The sequence below is a fragment of the Meles meles genome, chromosome 9 (genome assembly GCF_922984935.1).
Source record: "Meles meles chromosome 9, mMelMel3.1 paternal haplotype, whole genome shotgun sequence".
Lineage (NCBI taxonomy): Eukaryota > Metazoa > Chordata > Mammalia > Carnivora > Mustelidae > Meles > Meles meles.
Window position 1 is genome coordinate 21,174,208 of NC_060074.1, and position 22,905 is coordinate 21,197,112.

At 36.4% G+C, this 22,905-nt stretch overlaps 1 protein-coding gene and 1 pseudogene across 8 annotated transcripts in view; one reads left to right on the forward strand and one right to left on the reverse strand.

The window, feature by feature from the left end:
• Positions 1 to 22,905, reverse strand: part of KANSL1L (KAT8 regulatory NSL complex subunit 1 like) — a 142,957-nt gene that overhangs the window by 96,090 nt on the left and 23,962 nt on the right. For all 8 annotated transcript variants that reach the window (XM_046019237.1, XM_046019236.1, XM_046019238.1 and 5 more), the window contains exon 3: positions 7,937 to 8,078. In XM_046019237.1, the coding sequence (XP_045875193.1) occupies positions 7,937 to 8,078 (142 nt within the window). The remainder of the gene's footprint in view (positions 1 to 7,936; positions 8,079 to 22,905) is intronic.
• LOC123950802 lies at positions 10,867 to 11,288 on the forward strand (annotated as a pseudogene).

The following is a 22,905-nucleotide window of genomic DNA, read 5'->3' on the forward strand; positions in this document are numbered from 1 at the left end:
CAAACAACATTCTGACTTTATACAAACTGCTTTCAGAGTACTCTTAGTAGTTCCAACTCTGTTGCTGCCAGCAGCAACCATGGGCAGGACTGCACTATTGAGAAAAAGTATTCTCTAGGGCAGTTAAATTGTTGCTTATAAGGTAGATGAGTTAATAACAAAAGATACAAGTTTTCAACTGTGATGGGGCATTTTCCTAAATGAAACTAGAGGAAAGAGTTGGGATCTAGCTGCCTCTGCCCTCCCTGCCTACCATTCACACACACACAACTGGCTTGCTAAGTACTTTCCCATATTCCCCAGATTCTTCACTCTAACTGTTCTTACCCTTACGTATCTCAATGGCAATGAAGACAGAAGAGAAAGGAAGAAAAAGAATGCACAGATATGATCTTAACAGTTTCATTATCAGTTCTTACAGTAAAACTTTTTCCCTCTCTATCCTTTATACCACTTGTGTATACACACACACACATACACACACATGGAGTTATTTAGCAAAATGCCAATAAACTCCTAACAGACTAGTTGGAAAGGCATTAAATGCCTATGTGGCTAAAATATTATATTCCTATAATGAAAAAGTGACTAAAACATTAATATAAGTGTACAGTATTTTAAGACGAGTCAAATTTAAAAACTGGTATGGGCCAGCTTATATCATATATAAGTGCTGTTTATAGGATGGGAACTGCCTATAAATTATGTTATAGATGAGTAGTTTTAATTTACACTATAATTTGGAGAATATATCACTTTAGCATGAACATATTCAGGTATGGTGTCAAACATCTTATTATTTTGTAGTAATATATTACTACAAAAGTAATATAGTAAAAGTAATGAATAAGGTATTATTATTGCTGTTATTATTATTTTCACCTACATTTATAACAGTGCTAGTAACTTTTACAGAAAGAAGGAGATCCAACTGTTGATCCCATCTCAATAACTATTTTCCTAGAATGCGTAAATATGGCTGCCAAGAAATCTGAAGAAATACATCTTTTAAAAATTTTTGTTTTATTTGATATTTTAAAAGTTAAAGTAGACTTGGGGCACCTAAGTGGCATAGTCTGTTAAGCGTCTGACTCTTGGTTTTGGCTTAGGTTGTGATCTAGGGGTCATGAGATCAAGTACCATGTCTGGTTCTGCTTAAGACTCTTTCTCCCTCTCCCACTGCCTCTCCTACTCATGCTCTCTCTCTCAAATAAATAAATATTTTTTTAAAAGTTGGACTTGTTAGATATAGTATCATCAATCTCAAAAGCTTTTGAAAGTATCTGAAATGTCCATTCAAAACATGTACAAGTGTCTCACTAGATTTTTAAACAGTATCTGCTTGCAAAATAAATACAAGTTTTCATCATATCAATTTAGCTGTGATTCCCATTGGTTTGATTACAATTTATTTATGGGACAGGCTGCTATGAATTAGCCTGGTTTTACAACCCTTACTAATAACCTTGTACCTAGCAAAAAAACCGATTCTGAATTTCAAAAGGTCAATTTTCAAACCTTTAGAATACTGTATTTTTTAGAAGTAGGGGGTCTGCTATGTTAGTTCAATGCAAAGTAATATTTGAAAAAACTGAATTAGGAAGACATTCATAATCAAGTTCATAATCTATTTTTTTCTCCTTAAATTGTTACCCTTGATAAAACTCTCACAAATGGCCAAGAACAGAGTAAAAAGGGGAAAAGATTAAATCCTTTAAAGACACTACAGAGACAGTTTCAGTTCTTAAAAACCAAGAAAAGAATACATGCATGTTGGGTCACCATGATGTACACTTAAACATCTTACAATTTTGTCAGTCATACCTGAATAAAGCTGAATTTTTTTTAAAAATGCTCAGAAAAAAATAGTCTAATCATAGATAAACTAGGTAAATAACAAAGACATGAAAATTTTTTAGTAAGATGAGTTGCAACAACTGAGACAAATGAAAGCTCTAGCGTAAGATGAAAGCAAGTCCACTGCTCCAGAGAAGAAAATTGTTCCTGATTACAACACTAAAGAAATCCTTATCCCACAACCAGGTCTTCATAAAGAAGACATGATATTAAAAATAATGACCTCAGCAATACCTTCAGTATTTATATAAAGTCACCAAAGCTAATTCTTTTTTTTTTTTTAATTTAAATGAGACACCCATGGGTGGCTCAGTCAGTTAAGAGTCTGCCTTTAGCTCAGGTCATGATCCCAGGGTCCTGGGATCAAGTACTACATTGGGCTGCTTGCTCTGCACGGAGCCTGCTTCTCCTTCTGCCTGCTGCTCCCTCCCCTCAACGCCCTCCAACCCCACGCTTGTGCTCATGCTCTCTCTCTCTCTGATAAATAACTAAAGTATTAAACTTTTTTAAAAAAATTAAATGAAAAATTTCAAATGCACAAAATTACAATTTAATATGTAGAAGACCCTATCACAAGATAACAAAAGAAATCTAAGAGAAACCACTTAATATAGGATATTGAGAAGGATAGCCAGCTTCTCACCCCCCCAAAAAAAAAAATCACCTATTTTAATATTTTCTGAAAGTGACAAGAGGCTATTGTCTTAGTGAAAGTTGAAACAAAGAAAAGAAGAAACACAGAAGTTATAATGTGTTGCCAAAATGCTGGAAGAACAAGGAAGGAAGTTGCTAACACGGATTTTCTTTTCTCTAAAATTTTTAGCAAAAGTTAGACCATCCCAATATGTCAAAGAAGGGGCGAATGACAGCTTAAAAACCCAAAAGGTGTAGATCTACTCGTAGACTGACTCAGTGTTTCCTGACCAGGGTTACCAACTAGCACTTAAACAGGATATTTACAAAAGAATGTCTCTCAACCTCTTTCCCTTCTCCGTATTTCAAATTTAACTGAGAAGAAAGGGTTTTTTTTTTTTAAATTTTCAAGGTAAGTTAAATAGGTCATTCAAGAGAATGTTAACTACACTTCTCAATTTTTTAATTACAATAACTCAAGAAGCTAGAAGAGCAAAGAAAGTGCTATTTTCTCTATTCAGTATTATAGTTCAACTAAAGTGCACATAAATAAGCAATTAACCATCTTGATTAATTCCCAAGAAATGTAAGGAGAAGCTACTAAAATAAATACAGTAAAGATATTTTCCATAAAGTAAACATAATGTGATTTTTATGTGATTCTTAAGAAAACAGAGGGCCAGATACACATCTAGCCTGAACCAAGAAAAATGTAAGGCCACATAAATTATTACTGAGAAGTTTAGATTTCTCTCCTAAAAATAATTCCCCTAGATATTATGTAAACATATGAACTTTTAAAAATGTTTTTTAAAGTACATAGCACTGTTTAGAACACACGAGTCATAAAATATGAACCAGACTGTGTAGATTCGAGTATAAAACTTAGTCATCAATTTAACTAGGAATCCACTTTCTTGGAAATTTCCAAACTGTTTTAAATTTGGCTTTTTTTGAGAATTCTACTTACTATAAAAATGCTCATGATATTATATCCTTTAAAGTAAATGATCAGAGAGGAGAAATTATCTGGTGATCCTGAAAGAACTGGGAAATCACTACAACTGAAGCCTTCAATGAAGACAGTTAAAAATGAGAAACGGGGGGTGCCTGGGTGGCTCAGTGGGTTAAGCCTCTGCCTTCAGTTTAGGTCATGATCCCAGGGTCCTGGGATCAAGCTCCACATTGGGCTCTCTTCTGAGCAGGGAGCCTGCTTCCCTTCCTCTCTCTCTGCCTGCCTCTCTGTCTACTTGTGATCTCTGTCTGTCAAATAAATAAATAAAATCTTTAAAAAAGAGAGAGAGAAACAGTAACTACTTCCATCAGAAAATTATTCTTGAGCAGAGTTCCCCCAAATCTAACAGACAAAACAGGTTAAGTCTAAGGTTATGTCTATCCTTCTATCCACCTTCCTACACACATCACCACCAAATTCTACAATTCATTCCTTCCCAGTTTCCTCTTCCATCCTTACACAACTCATACTTCCCACTCCTTTGAATACCATTCTACTTTGTCACTCCCAAAACATATTATGTTGTTTCATGTCTTCAGACCTTCAAGGAATGCCCTTTTCCAGCTCCACTGGTTCATCAAGCAAACCATTATTTATCTTCCAAAATTATACTGAGGTATCACCTCTTTTTCTGATGTTTTCTCGGAACTGCTAATCCCTAAAATAAGACTTATGTATTCTCTCTATGCCACTTGTATATCTTATTAAAAAACATGTATCATTATACCAATTTCATTATATTACAATTAATTATTTACATGGTCTCTCTCCCCTACCAGAATATAAACTCATGATTGTGCCTAAAAACTTTATTTATGTGCAGACCCTAGGTACTGTTCCGCTAACCACATGGATAACCATATGATTAAGAATGTATTTCAGTAAAAGGTAAACCAAGAGAGAAAAGGCAGTGTAGAAGAGACTGCAAACTTCCCAATATCCACTTTCCTCTTCTTTTTACAATAAAACCCTACTCCTACTGGAGTTCTAGCTTTGTATACAACTTCTCATTATAAGACTGTATTATTTACCTCTCCCTCCTGAAATATGTGCCTAAACTTGGGCCAGTGAGTGTGACACAAAGTACTACAATTTCTAAATCACCTCCCACCTAAAGACCAACTATTTTGCACTTTTCTCACTTCCCAAGGGCCAGAATGAGGGAATGACTATAACCCTGTTTAACAGTGCAGTCAATATTATCCTAGAGAACAACAAAGGTCCTCTAGGTAAAACACAAGAATAGTAAGTAGATTTTTTTTTAAGATTTTATTTATTTATTTGAGAGACAGAACAAGCAGTGGGGAGGGAAAGTGGGGGGGGGGAGGGGGAGAGAGAGAGAGAGAGATTGAGAAGCAGACTCCCTACTGAGCAGGGAACCCGGATGCAGGGTCTGATTCCAGGACCCCAGGATCATGACGTGAGCCAAAGGAAGATGTATAACCAACTGAGCCACCCAGGCGCCCCAGTAAGCATATTTTTAATAAAATTAGTTAGAAATACAATTACTGACTATAAAAAAGAAGGAACTAGATTGTAGTAGATCTATGCAATGAGAAGTCAGAAAGTATTAGAAGCCTGTTAACTCTATTTGAAAATAAGACTGTCTGTAACTAGATTGAATTCCCTCTGAAAGAATGCCCTCTTCATCTTTGCATCCCAATGTCTACCATATACCTGACATTTTAGTGGGTTTTTCAAAACCAAAGAAAAACATAAATGTGAGGTAAATATTTTTTTAGAATTGTTTTTCTGAGCTGGCTCTGTAAATGATAGTCCAGAAATAAAAAGAAGCACTAAAAAAAAAAAAAAAAAAAAAAAAAAAAAAATCACAGATTGGGAAAAGTTAAAAACTATTCAATAATTTTATTTAATTTTCTACCATTTATATATATAATTATATTTTCTGCAAATATATTTAGAGTATCTCTGGAGAAATACACAATAAACTGCTATGATTAATGCTTCCAGGGAGAGAACTGGAGGACTAGAGGTAGAAGTGAGACTTGTTTCACAGTATATTTTTTAGTACTTTTTATTTTTTTTTAAAAGATTTTATTTATTTATTTGACAGAGAGAGAGAGAGATCACAAGTAGGCAGAGAGAGAGGAGGAAGCAGGCTCCCTGCGGAGCAGAGAGCCCGATGCGGGGCTCGATCCCAGGAACCTGAGATCATGACCTGAGCCGAAGGCAGCGGCTTAATCCACTGAGCCACCCAGGCGCCCCTATTTTTTAGTACTTTTTAAATTTTCTATCATGTGTATGTAATTCCATTTTTTCCGATTTGTTCTTTAAAAATCGCCATTTACCTGACTAGATGATAAGCCTAAATAAATTCTAACCATTGGTGCAGAAAGAAAAAAGAAAGAATTAGAATCCATGTTTTAAGTAATAAATAACACAAAAATACTGAATACTTTTTAATCATTGTTAGGATTACTTTTAATTAAGAAGTATATTAAAAATTAGGAGTAACAACAAAGAACAAAACTATAATGAATAGGGGCACCTAGGTGGCTCAGTGGGTTAAAGCCTTTGCCTTCGGCTCAGGTCATGATCTCAGGGTCCTGGGATCGAGCCCCACATCGGGCTCTCTGCTCAGTGGGGAGTCTGCTTCCCCCTCTTTCTCTACCTGCTTCTCTGCCTACTTGTGATATCTGTCTAATAAATAAAATCTTTAAAAAAAAAAACTGTAATGAATAGTTTCTAAACCAGCAGAGGTAAAAGAATGAAGCAAATTCTACCAATCCAAAAATTGAAGTAAAATAACAAGACATAAATAAAAAAGAGGAGAATAAGAGCAAATAAAAAATCAAAACTAATCAGAGTTGATTTTTGAAACTAACTATTCATAGTTTATAAAAAGAAATACCTAGAATAATAAAAAAAATTTTATTTAACAAAAAGCAAGAAGCAAAAACTAACCAAATTACCAGAAAAAACTGAAAAATTCACAAGGATGGGGGGAAATTTTAACAAATGTGTATCATAAATGGAAAGATCTAGAGGTATAAACATACAGCAGATATACACAATAAAGTCAACAAATTTAACAAAGAATTCTATATACTGAACACATATAGAACATGCATTCTTTTCTGTTACATATACTAAAATAATGAAAGGACAAGCTACAAATGAGAAATTTGTAATATTTATAACTGACCAAAAATAGTCTCCAAAATTTAAAAAGAATTCACAGACACACATTTCCACCAACCATAGCCCTCTCCCTGTCCCACCAAAAAGAGTGAATACAAAAGGTAGTTAATTCTTAGGCAAAAAACATTTGGTGGTCAATTGTATCAAGGCCCAATTCTCAATACTAAGGAATGATTAAATTAAAACAATAATAAAATAATATTTCATACTCATTACACTGGAAAAATTAAAAGGTAAAAAATTACTAGATATTGGCAAGGATGTGTAAAAAAAAAAAAGAGCTCTCATGCACTGCCAATGGGAGTATTAACTATCCAATCACATCAGTAAGTACAGGGAAGATGAAGACAGCCAGGCCTAAGAGCCATCACTCTTAGGCATATACCAAGAACTCTCCATGGTTGACAAAGAAACACAAAAAAGATAGTCATTACAGTATTGTTTTTACTAGCATAAAACTAAACAATGTATATGTCTATCAATAGAAAATAGGAGAAGAGATAAACATTCCATTGTATTCATATAATTCCATCCCATTCATACAGTTAAGTACCATACAGGACCTATAAAATTTATGCTGAACCAAAGCAAGCAAGTCACAAAAGAGTTTGTAGTATATAGGTCATTAACACAGACTGTGAAATAATGGAAAAATAAATACTAGTTTTAGACAGAGACATTTATGTGCCAATAGTTTAAAAACATAAATACCAAAACATGCTGGAATCAAGAGAGTGGCTACGGTGACATGAGGAAAGAGAATGGGATCAGGAAGGAGTATACGAGTACCTCAACTGTACAGGTAATGCTTTATTACTCTAAAAACTAAAGCCAAAAAGTAAAAATTTAACACTTGATAAATTTGGAGGCATGTACAAAGGTGTTCATGATATTGCTTTCTAGAGCTTTTTATGTGTTTATAATTTTTTTTTAAAGCAAAACAAAAACTCTGAGGGGATTCAATAAAATACACTCAGACTTTCTCACATATGTTAAAATAAATGCCATCAAAGTAGAAGTTTATAAACGTGTACCTAATTTCTTTTAATTGGAATCCAATGAAGAAGCTCCGAACTGCTCAAGTATGATAAAATGATCATAACAACTACAAAGACATTACAATGAAAGCTTCAACTTAAAGCAATTGATATATTAAAAATGGTAATATCCGCTATACTTTTATAAAGACTTGTAACAATTATACTGTGTGCAGAGATGAGAAACTAAAACAGTAATATTTTTTTAAAAATACAAGAATACAAACAATACCTTGGATGCACGAATCTGCCTGTGAACATCTGTTAGTTGCTGGATTTTGTACTCTAGTTCTGAAATCTGGGCTTGAAGCCATGTCCATCGGCTGCCAACTCTCGCTCTGTCTACAAGCCACTTCCATTCAGTACTACAGTTACTGTGAATGAGACAAACATTGTTAGTCAAAGAACAAAGGCAATCAAGTTTTCACAGACTACTTAATAAATTCTTTGGCTCCTGTCATATAATCCAAATTCCTTTATACAACAACTAATTACATGAAAGAACTTCATATCAACTCTTATCAAAGAAAAATATTTAACTTCCTTATCTATCCCATAAACACTTGTTTTTATTATTACATATCCAGTAATAAGATAATCTCCTCTGCTACTTAACATTTTATTAATATGCACAAGGGCTGAAATAGGAGTGGGCTAGCAAAAGAAAGGAAACAGTAATGATACTACTAACACCATGTAAAAACTGTTACATGAAGCTTCTATATGTAAGCAGAAGAATTAGGTAAGTCACTTGAACCGTGCTAGATCCAAATCTATGTAATAAACCAGAGTACTCAATTTTATTATATGCAATTTTTATTCATTAAAACAGTAGTCACTGTTAGCTAATTAAACACCTAAACTCAATTTAAATATATTATCAAAAAGTATCAAAAATATGGCTGCTCTACCTTTCAAATAAGTATACCAAATATACAGGCCTTGAAATGTTTATTAAAATAAATAGCTTATAAAAACCTGATTCCTAGGGGCACTTGGGTGGCTCAGTTTGTTACACGTCTGCCTTCAGCTCTGATAGTAACCCCGGGATCTTGGGGTCGAGCCCTGCATCAGGCTCCCTGATCATCAGGGAGCCTACTTGTCCCTCTCCCTCTGCCCTGCTTGTGCTCTGTATCTTGAATAAGTAAATAAAATCTTTAAAAAAAAAAAAAGGGGGGGGTGGAGTGAGAGATGCCTGGGTGGCTCAGTCAGTTAAGTGTCTGCCTTTGGCCCAGGCCATGTTCCCAGGCTGCTGGGATCGAGTCCCACATAGGGATCCTTGCCCAGCAAGGAGCCTGCTTCTCCCTCTGCCTGCCACTTCCCTGTTTGTGCTTGCTCTCTCTGACAAATAAGTTAAAAACTAATAATAAAAACATAGATTTAAAAAATAAACCTGATTCCCAGGATTCACAGCCCTAAGATAAGAATTTATATACAGACTTTTCTGTCATGCATATTTGAAAATAAGGGTTGAACCCTAGCTCCTCTATCTTTTGGCAAGGGTACTACTCCAATCCATAGTTTGTGAGATAACAAACTAATTACTTTATGAAAATATTCCAACCACTCCAAATAGAAAACAATTATTTGGAATAACTAATTAAGAGCTTCAGATTACAAAAGAAAACATGACAGAAATTGAAGGTATAAATGAAAACCAACAAATACTTAATGGCGGAACACAAACTTTATGAAAAACTTGCCCAAAAATTATGTCAAAACCCATAGAATGTACAATACCAAGAGTGAATCCTCGTGTAAAGTATGGACGTTAAGTGATAACTATTTATCAGTTTAAGTTCAAAGATTGTTACAAATACACTACTTTGGTATGCGCTATACTGATGGGGAGGTTCTATCAGTGTAGGGACAGGGGAAATACAGAAACTCTTGCGTTTTCTGCTTAATTTTGCTAGGAATCTAAAACTGTTCATTAGTTTTACACATTGAACCATACTTGAATGTCTCCCATACAAACTTCTGCCAGAGAAAACTTCTCTAAAAGATAATTTACTGGGGTGCCTGATTGGCTCGGTTGGTAAAGCATGTGACCCTTGATCTTGGGGTTGTGAGTCCGAGCCCCATGTTGGGTGGGGAGAGGACTTAAAAATATTTTTAAAAATAAAATAATAAAAAATCATTTGTTGTGATGAGCACTGAAACGAAACTGCACACCTGAATCACTGAAATGCACACCTGAAATGAATAATACACTGTATGTTAACTAGAATTTAAATAAAAACTTACAGAAATATGATTTGTTGTCAGAGAAACAATAAATTATTATAACTTTACTGTATAGAATATACTTATTAGGGGCACCTGGGTGGCTCAGTGGGTTAAAGCTTCTGCCTTTCGCTCAGGTCATGATCCCAGGGTCCTGGGATTGAGCCCCGCATCGAGCTCTCTGCTTGGCAGGGAGCCTGCTTCCTCCTCTCTCTCTCTCTGCCTGCCTCTCTCCCTACTTGTGATCTCTATCTGTCAAATACATAAATAAAATCTTAAAAAAAAAAAAGAATATACTTATTATAACAGGATTTTACATTAAATCAATGTCCCTAAGAGCTTTTTGTTGTTGTTTTTTTATCCATTTGAGAAAAAGAGAGCATAAGCAGGGTGGAGGGCAGAAAAGGAAAGGGAGAAGCAGACTCCCTGCTGAGCAGGGAGCCCCATGCAGGACTTGATCCCAGGATCGTAGGATCATGACCTGAACTGAAGGCAGATGCTTAACCAACTGAGCCACCCAGGTGCCCCAAGAAATGTTTATAAGATTCTAACTGCACCAATATGACTGAGGAGACCTTTATATAGGTTAAGAATTCTCCTGGCATTACGTATTCGGTCTATATGTATTGTGTTTTATGTATTACATGTATTATGTATTTGATTGATAGTCATTGTGCTTTTAAATTTGATACACTTTTAAATCACATTTTCATAGTTATGAAAATAATAAAAGAGAATGCTTATTCAAAATAATATTAAAATGGAGGGGCAGTTGGCCAGCTCAGTCAGAGGGGCATGCAACTCTTGATCTAAGATTTTGAGTTCAAGCTCCACGCTGGGTATAAAGATTACTTAAATAAACAAATAAACAAGCTTTAAAAAAAATAATATTAGCTTTTCCTTTTTGTGGCCATTGTTGAAGTGCCAGGAGCCAAAATGAAGTTTAACCCCTTTGTGACTTCTGATGAGAGCAAGAACTGTAAAGAGCACTTCAATGCATCTCCCCACATTTGCAGGAAGATCATGTTTTCCCCTCTTTCCAAAAAGCTGAGACAGCAGTACAGTGTTCGATCCATTCCCATCCAAAAGGATGAAGTACAGGCTGTGTGAGGATACTACAAAGGTCAGCAAATGGGCAAAGTAGTCCAGGTTTACAGGAAGAAATATGTCATCTACACTGAACGACTATACAAGAAGGCAAAAGGCACAACTGCCCGTATGGGCACTCAGCCTAGCAAGATGGTTATCACTAGACTAAAACTGGACAAAGACTGCAAAAAGATCAAGCCAAATCTCACCAAGCAGGAAAGGAAAAGGGCAAATACAAGGAAGAAACAATTGAGAAGATAAAGGAATAAAGTAATCTTATATACAACTTTAAATAAAAACTGTTATGTGGCTGGGTGGCTCATTTGGTTCAGCCTCCGCCTTCTGCTCAGGTCATGATCCCAGGGTCCTAGGATCAAGCCCTGTGTGGGTTTCCTACTCAGCGGAGGGGGCGTGGGTGTCTGCTTCTCCTGCTCCCTCTGCTCCCACCCCACCCTGTGCGTGCGCACGCTCTCTCTCAAATAAAATCTTTAAATAAATAAAAACCGTTAAAATGAAAAAATATTAAAATAGATACTATTATCTATTATTCATAGATAATACTTAATAACACTAACTACCAATCATGAAATTTGTGAGAAAGGCAAGGGCCATGGCACATAGCAATTGTACAGGTTAATGGTAAAGTGTTGGATTTTATGCAAAAAGGAAGTTTTGTGTGTGTTTTTTTTAAAGATTCCATTCATTTATTTGACACAGAGAGAGAGAGAGAGTGAGAGAGAGAGAGAGCATAAGCAGGAGGAGCAGCAGGCAGGCAGCACAAGAGGGAGAGGCAGGCTTGCCAGTGAGCAGGGAGCCTGACTGGGGACTCAATCCCAGCACCCCAGGACCACAACTCGAGCCGAAGGCAGCAGCCCAACCAACAAAACCACCCAGGCGCCCCCAAAAGGAAGTTATTAGCAAGGCAATAAAAAAACCTTTATTTTCCCAAGCACTCTGGTTACTAGGTAGAGAAAGCATTATATAGTAGGATATGAGAAGAAATAAGGAAATCAATTAGTATGCAACTATAGTAATCTGTGTGTGGTACAGATAAGTGTGATCTCCAAATAGTTCATGTGCTATCTTACATTTCCCAGCCTTCTTTGCACGTAGGTTGGAGCCATGTGACTAATTCTGACAAATGCATTGTGAGCAAGTGACCTAGTCTTTTCCAGTCTATCAATCTTCAAATCTAGTGCAGACAGCATCACTACAAGATGTGGGAGGATCACAGCCTAAACCACACTGGCTTTTACATAAGCCACAGCAAACCTTGGCTGTGTTAAACCTCTGAGATTAGGGTGGCCTTAGTGACTCAGTTGTTTAAGCATCTGCCTTTAGCTGGGGTCAGGATCCAACCTGCCATCAGGCTCCTTGCTCAGCAGGGAGCCTGCTTTTCCCTCTGCCTGCTGCTCCCCCCTGCTTGGGCTCTCTGTCTGACAAATAAATAAAATCTAAAACAAAACAAAACACAGCACTGAGATTACAAGGTTAATTGTTACTCTAGAGCCCAATCTGACTAAAACACTGAATAAAAAATGAAAATGCCGTTAACTAAGAAGGGAGGGTGGATAAAAAAGAAATGAAGGTAAGAGGATGGATTCAAGGTTCACTTTAAAGCTGAAAGGACCACAATCCCAGATTTCAACCTATACTATAAACCTACAGTAATCAAAACAGCATGGTTCTGGCACAAAAACAGACACATAAATCAAAAGGACAGAATAGAGTCCATAAATAAACCCATGCTCATATGATCAATTAATCTATGAAAAACACAGGCAAGAATTTACAATTGGGAAAAGACAGTTTCTTTAATAAATGGTATTGGGGAAACTAGACAGCCACAGACAACAGAATGAAACTAGACCATTTTCTTACACTATACACAAAAATAAGCTCAAAATGGATTAAAAACTTAAATGTAAGACCTGCATCCATAAAACTCCTAGAAGAAAACACAGGCAATTATCTCTTGGTCACTGGACTTAACAAAAAGCAAATATTGTATTGGGACTACTTCAAACTAAAAACTTTTGTATAACAAAGGAAACCACCAACAAAACAAAAAGGCAACCTACCAAATGGGAGAGGATATTTGCAAATGATACATGTGGAAAGTGGTTAATGTTCAAAATATATAAAGAATTCATACAACTCAACACCAAAGAAACTAATAATCAAATTTTTAAATGGGCAAACGACCTCAATAGACATTTTTTCAAAGAAGCCATACAAATAGTCAACAGATATATGAAAAGATGCTTAATATCAGTTATCATAAGAGAAATGCAAATCAAAACCACAATGAGATATTGCCTCACACCAGTCAAAATGGCTTGTATCAAAAAGACAAGAATAAATGTTGGTCTGAATATAGGAAAAAGGAAGCTCTCATGATGTTGGTAGGAATGTAAATTGGTGCAGCCACAATGGAAAATAGTATGGAGGTTCTTCAAAAAATTAAAAATAGAAAGATCCAGTAGTTCCACTGCCAGGCATTTACCAAAGAAAACAAAAACACGAATTCAAAAAGATATATGCACCCCTATATTTAATATAGCATTATTTACAATAGCCAAGATAGGGAAGCAACCTAAGTGTCCACTGATAGGTAAATGGATAAATATGTCTCTCTTGCGAGTGCGTGCTCTCTCTCTCTCTCTCTCACACACACACACACACACACAGGAATATTACTTAGCCATATAAAGAACAAAATCTTGCCATTCTGAAAACACAGATAGAGCTAAAGGGTATTATACTAAGTGAAATAAGTTAGGTACAGAAAGGCAGATATCATATGATTTCACTTACATGTAGAATCTAAAAAAGAACTTAACAAACAAAAACAGAAAAAGACTAATAAATACAGAGAACAAACCAGTTGTTGCCATAGGAGAGGAGGTTGGGGGGGGTGGGGAGAACAAGTTAAGGGGACTAAGAGTACAAATTTCAAGTTCTAAAATAAATGAGTCATAGACATAAAAAAGGATACAGCATACGGAATATAGTCAATAATATTGTAACAACTTTGTATAGTGACATATGGTACCAACACTTACCAGTGGTAAGCACTGCATAATGTATAAAACTGTGGAACCACTATGTTGTACATCTGAAAGTAATGTAACATTGTTCATCAACTATGCTTCAATTAAAAACTAAAATAAAATTTTTTTTTTTTTTAAAGAAAGTGTAACAGACAATGGGCCAGCCTTGGTACATGGACCTCAGATTACTAATTCCAGATGTAGAGGGTATTTTTACAAGCTTCCAATGCTTCCCAAGGGATTATGACTTCCTTTAATTAACTGTTCAAATCTTTGGCTCCTATTTATTTGGGTTATCTTTTTATTGACATAAGGCCCATATCAGACTATGTGTATTTGAAATATTTGTAGTTCCCAGTCTATAGCCTGCCTTTCATTTTCCTAACAGTATCTTTTGAGCAAAAAAGACTCTAATCTCGATGAAGCCAAATTTATCAAATTTCCCTTTTATGGATATCTTTACGTCCTAAGAGATCTTTACCTAACACAAAGTCATAGATTTATTAATGTTTCTAAAAGTTCAAGAAGTTTTAGAGTTTTGGTTTTGAGACCTATAATCCAATTCAAGTTAATTTCTGTGTATGTGTGAATAAGAATTCAGATTCTTTTGGAGGGGGATATTTAGTTCCTGAACCATTTGTTGAAAGATTCTACTATCCTTCAGTAGAAAAAAAGAAAGAAAGAAAGAACCCAGAACCAAAAATCTTATCCTTGAATAGGTAAAAGACTATATGAATACTACACTTATTTAACTATGTTTTTAAAACCCTTGCATAACAGGGGCACTTGGATGCCTCAGTCAGTTAAGCATGGGACTCCTGATATTGGCTTAGGTCATGATCTCAGGGTTGTGGAATGGAGCCCATGAAAGACTCTGCACTGCTTCTTTTTCTCTGCCCCTCCTCCTGCTCACACTCACTCTCATTCTCTCTCTCTTTAAAATAAATAAATAAATCTTTTCAAAATTAAAAAAAAAAAATCCTTGTATAACATCAAGCATTGACAGCTAGGGACATATAAATAAAGGAAATAAATGACATTTTAACTAATCCATAATACAAGGCCTTAAAGGAATGCAAAAACCAACTAACTGCTTCTCCATAACTGGCAGTAAAAAAATCTATTCCATTAAGAGTTCAAAGCCACACAACTGAGAATGAACTTAGGAGCAAAGGTTAGATTAATTCCCAGCCAAATACACTGTTTCGGGTGGTCTCAAGGTAGCAGTCACTGAATGCGGGAGAGTAGGATGGTCTGAGAAAAATAGTGAATTAACTAGGCTATAGGCCCAACAACTTTAGCCGTGATATTTTCATATGTGACTAGAGGCAAACAGAATGGAAATCCGCATTTTTGAGGGAACTCTTATAGGAAAAAATACCACAAACTTAACATCCTCTACCTGGGAAGCCCAAATACGCAACAGGAGACAAGGGGAGAACGCAGTACAGCCTCCACTTAAGGGTACACACTCCAACATTCATTGCAGATATAAACACAAAGGAAAATGGATAAGGAATAATTCCCAAACAGCAAAGGCAAGAGACTATGGAGGACAAAAGGCAAACCAATTTAGGATTCTACCAAGACCTTACTGCATTTGCAGAAAAAGATGTCTTATTAATTATTGTAAGGACCTATCATGTGTATCTTATTTTCTTTTCCCCGTGGGAATTTTTTACTGCAGCTTTCCTGTCTCTACTCCTACATACACACAAGAAACAAGAGGATAAGAGGGTTGGAAAACTTGTCTATTCATTTATAGGTCACCACATCATAACAATATCTGGACCTGACTAAAAGGCCATTACTCCACTGACTGAATGTAACTCCGAATCAGCCTTGAGAAATGGATGTGTGTTCTCTATGAGAAGGGAGTGTTTGGATATTTAGGTGACAAAGAGACAAACTGAATAGACTGCTTATTTTCTGTCATTCTCTAGTCTCCTCTTTTTTGATACCAGAACCCCTTCAGTTATAGCTGAGCTCATGATAGCTCATATTTTCCACTCTTACCAGCAGTTAGGCGTAGGTCACTAAGGTCCTTAACAATCAGATGTGAGCCAAATTAATGCGTGCAACCTCTGGTCTTGACATTAAAAAATGTTTGTATGGGATGGCTTGGTGGCTCAGATCGTAAAGCATCTGCCTTCACCTCGGGTCATGATCCCAGGATCCTCAGATCAAGTCCCATATCAGACTCCCTGCTGAGCGGGGAGCCTGCTTCTCCCTCTGCCTCTGTCTCTCTATCTCTCATGAATAAATAAAATCTTTTTGAAAAAAATGTTTGTGTGTTAAAAGCAGATGAACAACCAGTGAACAAATTTCAACACTGTAGGCAAGGACAACATTCTCAGGGATAGCAAAGCTGACAGGTCCCCACAAAACCCTGTGAAGCATACCTAATTATTGACTATGAAATGAAAGAAAAATAAATTCTACCTTTTCACATTGAGGTCTCTTGCTAATACACCTAGCATTTAACTTTAACGTACCCCTCCCTCAAACTATTTTATGCCATCAGAACCACTTAGGTTAACAAGTTCTCATTTAAAATGCTCATTGTCGGGGCGCCTGGGTGGCTCAGTGGGTTAAAGCCTCTGCCTTCGGCTCAGGTCATGATCTCAGGGTCCTGGGATAGAGCCCCACATCGGGCTCTCTGCTCCGCGGGGAGCCTGCTTCCTCCTCTCTCTCTGCCTGCCTCTCTGCCTAGTTGTGATTTCTCTCTGTCAAATAAATAAAGTATTTTTTTTAAAAAATGCTCATTGTCTTTAAGAAGATTATGCCTCACTGACATACAAGTTAACAGCATTAATATTCTACCACTTGGTTGTATACATACACAGAAAAAATAAACAAGCAAACAAAAAATAAACAAAAAGTTGTGAACTCTGTGAAATTTTGGCATGGTGAGAAACTTAGTTAAGGGGTGGGGTATAGAATGTCCAAGGACAATCTGAAACTGGAACTTGAAAAAAAAAATTAGAAATGAAAGGGGACAAGAATAATCATAATATATTGTGCAATTCTGCCTAGAATTCTGGCAGTATCCAGGGTGTCAACTGCCTAAACTAAAAATTTCAGTGTAAGTTTAAAAGAATCCACACATCAAATTGGCAAATTTAGGCTTATTCCCCTACCACCTATCTGCCTATGTCACCAGCCAAAGAAAGGAAGAGAAAGAAGAGAGTTAAGGGAATATTTATGCACAGTATCAAAACAACTCCCTTTCTCTCTCTTTTTTTAAGATTTTTTAATATTTATTTATTTGAGAGAGAGAACTCATGAGCGGGGTGAAGAGGGGGCAGAAGGAGAAGCAGACTCCCTGCTGAGCATGCTGAGCAGGGAGCCCGATGCGGGACTCAATCCCAGGACTCTGGGATCATGACCTGAGCTGAAGGCACTGGCTTAACCGAAGGGCAACCCAGGTGCCCCAAAACACCCTTTCTCTTCTATGAAAGATTCTGAAAAATTAATGGTCTGCTAAATAGTCTTAACTGTGTTTTTAAAATCCTCGCATAACATCGAACATTGACAACTAGGAACAAAGAAGAAAATTAACAAACTTTTTAACTAATCAAAACATTTATGCTGAAGGAATACTCTGAAGTTGAATAAGCACCCTGTGTGTGTGTGTTTGTGTGTGTGTGTAGGTGTGCAATGTCTCTTTCGTTCAGTAAGTCAAGCCACTGTGCAAGTGTTTCCAAACTATACAGTGTACAAAGGCCCAGGTGAAAGTATAAGTAGCGCTAAAATCTAGCAAGAATTCTACATGGTAAGACTGCAACTACAAATCTAAATCTGCTCAGAGAGGAAGAACGTTTTTCTTTTGCGCAAAAATGGGCTAGTAATGGCCCTGCAAGCCACTATGATGGACAGTGAAAAGAAATTAGAGCCAGGCAACTCAAAAATCAATGGAATTTTTAAAAATCTGAGTTCTAATAAAACAATAACAATCCTTATAAAAATACTAGTGCAGGGGCGCCTGGGTGGCTCAGTGGGTTAAGCCGCTGCCTTCGGCTCAGGTCATGATCTCGGGGTCCTGGGATCGAGTCCCGCATCGGGCTCTCTGCTCCGCGGCGAGCCTGCTTCCCTCTCTCTCTCTCTCTCTGCCTGCCTCTCTGTCTGCTTGTGATCTCGCTGTCAAATAAAATAAAATAAATCTTTAAAAAAAAAAAAAAAAAAAAAGACTGCAACTACAAATCTAAATCTGCTCAGAGAGGAAGAACGTTTTTCTTTTGCGCAAAAATGGGCTAGTAATGGCCCTGCAAGCCACTATGATGGACAGTGAAAAGAAATTAGAGCCAGGCAACTCAAAAATCAATGGAATTTTTAAAAATCTGAGTTCTAATAAAACAATAACAATCCTTATAAAAATACTAGTGCAGGGGCGCCTGGGTGGCTCAGTGGGTTAAAGCCTCTGCCTTCGGCTCAGGTCGTGATCCCAGGGTCCTGGGATTGAGCCCTGCATCGGGCTCTCTGCGAAGCAGCGAGCCTGCTTCCCTTCCTCTTTCTCTGCCTGCCTCTCTGCCTACTTGTGATCTCTGTCTGTCAAATAAATAAATAAAATCTTAAAAAAAAAAAATACTAGTGCATTTTTGTATCAAAAATAAGCCAGTCCAACCTTTAAAATTTCATATCCTGGAGCTCATACTTCCTTTTGATGTGGGTCCTTGAAGACATTCACTTCTAATAAATAATTTTAATAAAAATTAAAAATATCATCTAGAAATAGCCTTCTTCATCAATAATTTCTTTTAAACACAATGGAACTATCTTCACAACTTCTGCAAAGCAACTTGCAACTTCTTCAGATCTTTTAACATAGTGAAATATATAGCAAATTTTAAGCCAATAAACTAGCAACTTACTGCACTGTAGGAAGGTACTTTTACAGAATTTTTGGCATTTTTCTTATACCACTAAGGATTTATCTTTAGTTGTAAAAAGGACTGCCCCTGATCATTCCAAAACATTAATGTGTTTAAAGTGGTTGGAAAAAAAAACCACTTCAAATTCATCATTATATTGACATCATTAGCCTATATACCAAATGTTAAAAGAAGTTTTTCAGAGAGAAGGAAAATTACATAGGTCAGAAACAGATTCACATAGAGAAAGAACACTGGAGACTAAGTGAAAGTAAAATAGTAACTTTATTTTTCTTATACCTAATGGGTCTAATAGGTAACAAACCTGTTCAAAATAGTAATAGCAACAATTTACTAGATTATGAATGTGCTCATGTATATGTGTATGCTTATATATATGTCTATAAATGCTAATTATAAGGGAAAGGAATGACAGAAGTGATACCAAAAAAAAAAAAAAAGAGAGAGAGGAAAGAATTAGGATTATTTTGTCATTATAAGGTACCTACAGGGTTATTTGAAAGAAAACTTGGGTTAACTGTAAATGTAATCACTTAAAAAAGGCCTTTTTTAAAAAGATTTATTTATTTGAGAGAGAGAGAGTATATGCGCATGTGAGCTGGGGGGAAAGGAAGAGGGAGAGAATGTTAAGCAGATTCCCCACTGAGTGTGGAGCTGACATTGGGCTCCTGTGCTGAAATCAAGAATTGGATGCTAACCGAGCCACCCAGGTGCTTTACCACTAAAAAGAGGTTTTTTTTGTTTTTATTTTTTTTTTAATATTTTATTTATTTGACAGAGAGAAATCACAACTAGGCAGAGAGGCAGGCAGAGAGAGAGGAGGAAGCAGGCTCCCTGCGGAGCAGAGAGCCAGATGTGGGGCTCGATCCCAGGACCTTGGGATCATGACCTGAGCCGAAGGCAGAGGCTTTAACCCACTGAGCCACCCAGGCGACCTTTTTTGTTCTTATTTTTGTTTTTTTTAAGTATAATTGATATTCTAAGAAAGGAAAAGATGTGGAATCATCTAAAATGTTCATTTAAAGCCCAAAAGGCAGAAAATTGTGGAAGACAAGAATAGGAGCAAAGAACAAGGGCAACAAATAGAAAACAGTGACAAATATAGTAGATATTAATCTACTATATCAGTAATCACTTTAAACATCAATAATCTAATTATCCCAATTAAAAGACAGTGATCATCAGAGTGGATCAAAAAACAAGACCTAACTGTATGTCATCAGAAACAAACTTTAAATATAAAAACACATAGATTAAAGGTAAAGGGATGGAGAAAGTTATGGCATGCTAACATGAACTAGAAGAAATCAAGAGTAGCTATATTAATTTCAGACAAAGCATACTTTAGAGCAAGAAGTTATCATGAATAAAGGGGATTACAGTACAATAAAAAGATCTACCTCCAAGAAGATAACAATCTTTAATGTGTATGTGCCTAACAAAAGAGCATCAAACTCTCTGAGGCAACAACTGATAAAACTGCAATGAGAATCAAATGAATCCATTATTCTAGGTGAAGACTGTAACACTCTTTCAGAAGTGCATGGATCCAACAGGCAGAAAACCAGTAAGGATGCAGCTGAATCATTCATCAACTAGGTGTTAACAGACATCGATAGCCTACATCATCCAACAACAGTCAATTTTTTTTACTTCTTTTCCTTTCCACCGGCAAAATAGGAAAGCACAAAGAAAACTATGAGTACTCATTTCTGTAGGTCTGCAAGAAATTACTCATTTTCTTTCAATCTAGAAAGATTAATCTGAGAGCTTCCAACTAAATATCAACAGTTCTCTCCTTTCTTGGTGAATGGGGCACCTAAGCAGCTCAGTTAAGCAACTGCCTTCAGCTCAGGTCATGATCTCAGGACCTGGGATCCAGCAGGGTCCCTGCTCAGCGGGGAGTCTGCTTCTCCCCCACCTTCTGCCCCTCCACCCCATTCATGCTGTCTCTTTCTCTCAAATAAATACAATCTTTAAAAAATAGACTGCCAATTAACACCAAAGTAAAAACTCAAAGTAATTTGAATATATGGGGACTAATTTGGGGTAACAAAGAGACTTTTCTCTCCACACCCAAAAAACCTGGGTAATTTGGAAGATACTGTCAGTTTTCCTCAAATAAAATAAGACTTAACCATGTTTCTTCCTTTTTTACAACCTTGGAAAATCAGAATATGTCTGGGTCAGCATCTGTGAGTTTGCCCATACACATCCTAGATGAAAGTAACTGATCGTTTCCCAGATGAAAAGAAATGTTAGAACTCTAAGGTTGTACCACCAGATGAGAGGGAACATACTTGTAGCAGAGTCTATCAGCGACCCACCTACATCCCCTGACACTTACCAGTTCAGCATTCAAAGACCTGACTTCCCAATGCCAGCACCAGCATTGCTTTGACCCAGGGCTTTTTTGTTGTTACTTGAGCCTGCTTTGTGACCCAAGAGGCAGAACAAAAGGGTGAAGGAATTGGACACAACCAGAAATAATCTTCACCTAGTAACTGATGACCTGCTGTACAAATGCACCAGTTTCCTCACCTCTCAAATTAACCAGGCATGTATTTTATGCTGGCTCCCCAAGTTTCTCATGGAATAATTAAGCTCCAGTCTCTCACAATGGTAAATTGCTTGATAAGACACTCTTTATTAGCTTTCAAATCAGTACATTATGTATAGATACTTTATATTTAATGTTTCATCTACTTATCTCCAGAACTCTTTAAGGCAGCAGATCAAAGAGGAATCTGATGCAAAGGTTTAAGAATAACATTAACCTCAGGGCACCAGGCTTACTCAGCCAGAAGAGCATGTGACTCTTGATCTCAGAGTAGTGAGTTCAAGCCCCAGAGATGACTTTAAAAAAACTTAAAAAAAAAATAGTATTAATCTTTGCTCAGGGTCACAGAGCAAGCCATGACTGTAACACAAGGAGGCCCAAAACTCGTGCTGCTTCACCAAAAGAACAGACACAGGGGGGGATTCTGTTCTTACTACAGTATAAGGATTATATTTCAAACCTACAAAAACCCTAAAATCCTATTTTCCTTTCCAAAGGAAAATGGCTTTAAAAACTTTTTCTAATGCACACTAGTCTCTCAACCAAAAAGTTATTTTTAAGAGAACTAGTAATGGCATTATGAATTAATCCACTGCCTACATTTTTGAAGGGTAAAGGGGCAAGTCAAATATATATTTTAAAAAATATATATACATATAAAAATATTTATTTATTTATTTATAACAACAATGGTGGGGTGCCTATGTGGCTCAGTCAGTTAAGTGTCTGCCTTCAGCTCAAGTCATGATCCCAGGGTTCTGGGATCAAGTCCCACATTGGGCTCCCTGCTCTGCGGGGAGCCTGCTTCTCCCTCTCCCTGCTGCTCTCCCTGCTTGTGCGTGTTATCTCTCTCTCTCTGCCCAATTAATAAAATCTTTTAAAAATTTAAAAATAAAAATAAAATAATGGTAATGGTAAGGGCTAATGTGAGTGCTTTCCAATTTCCTAAAACCATTACATTCCTTCACAGCTAAATTTCCTAACCAAAATGAAGGAATTTGTTTTCCTATCAGAGTTTTAAAAAAAAAAGGTAATAGAAAGTATTTATAATAATATAATCTAAGATTTTTAAGATATAATAAATTTTACTTACCAATTTTTAAAAGTTACAAATGTTAAATATTAAAACAGTCACTTTTAAAGGTCTATATTTCATCATGTTGTATTTCATTCATTCATTCATTCACTGAATACACACTCACACTGGTTCTAAGATGTGTAAGATACATCTTGTTGCCAGTTTAGTACTAGAGACAAAGGAAGAAAGTGGGGCAACAAAGTAAATATAAACTATAGAATGGAAGAAGAAAAGATAAACATATATGGAGAGAAATTTCATAGATTGCCAAACTGCATATTCAAATACAGAAAAATTCATTTA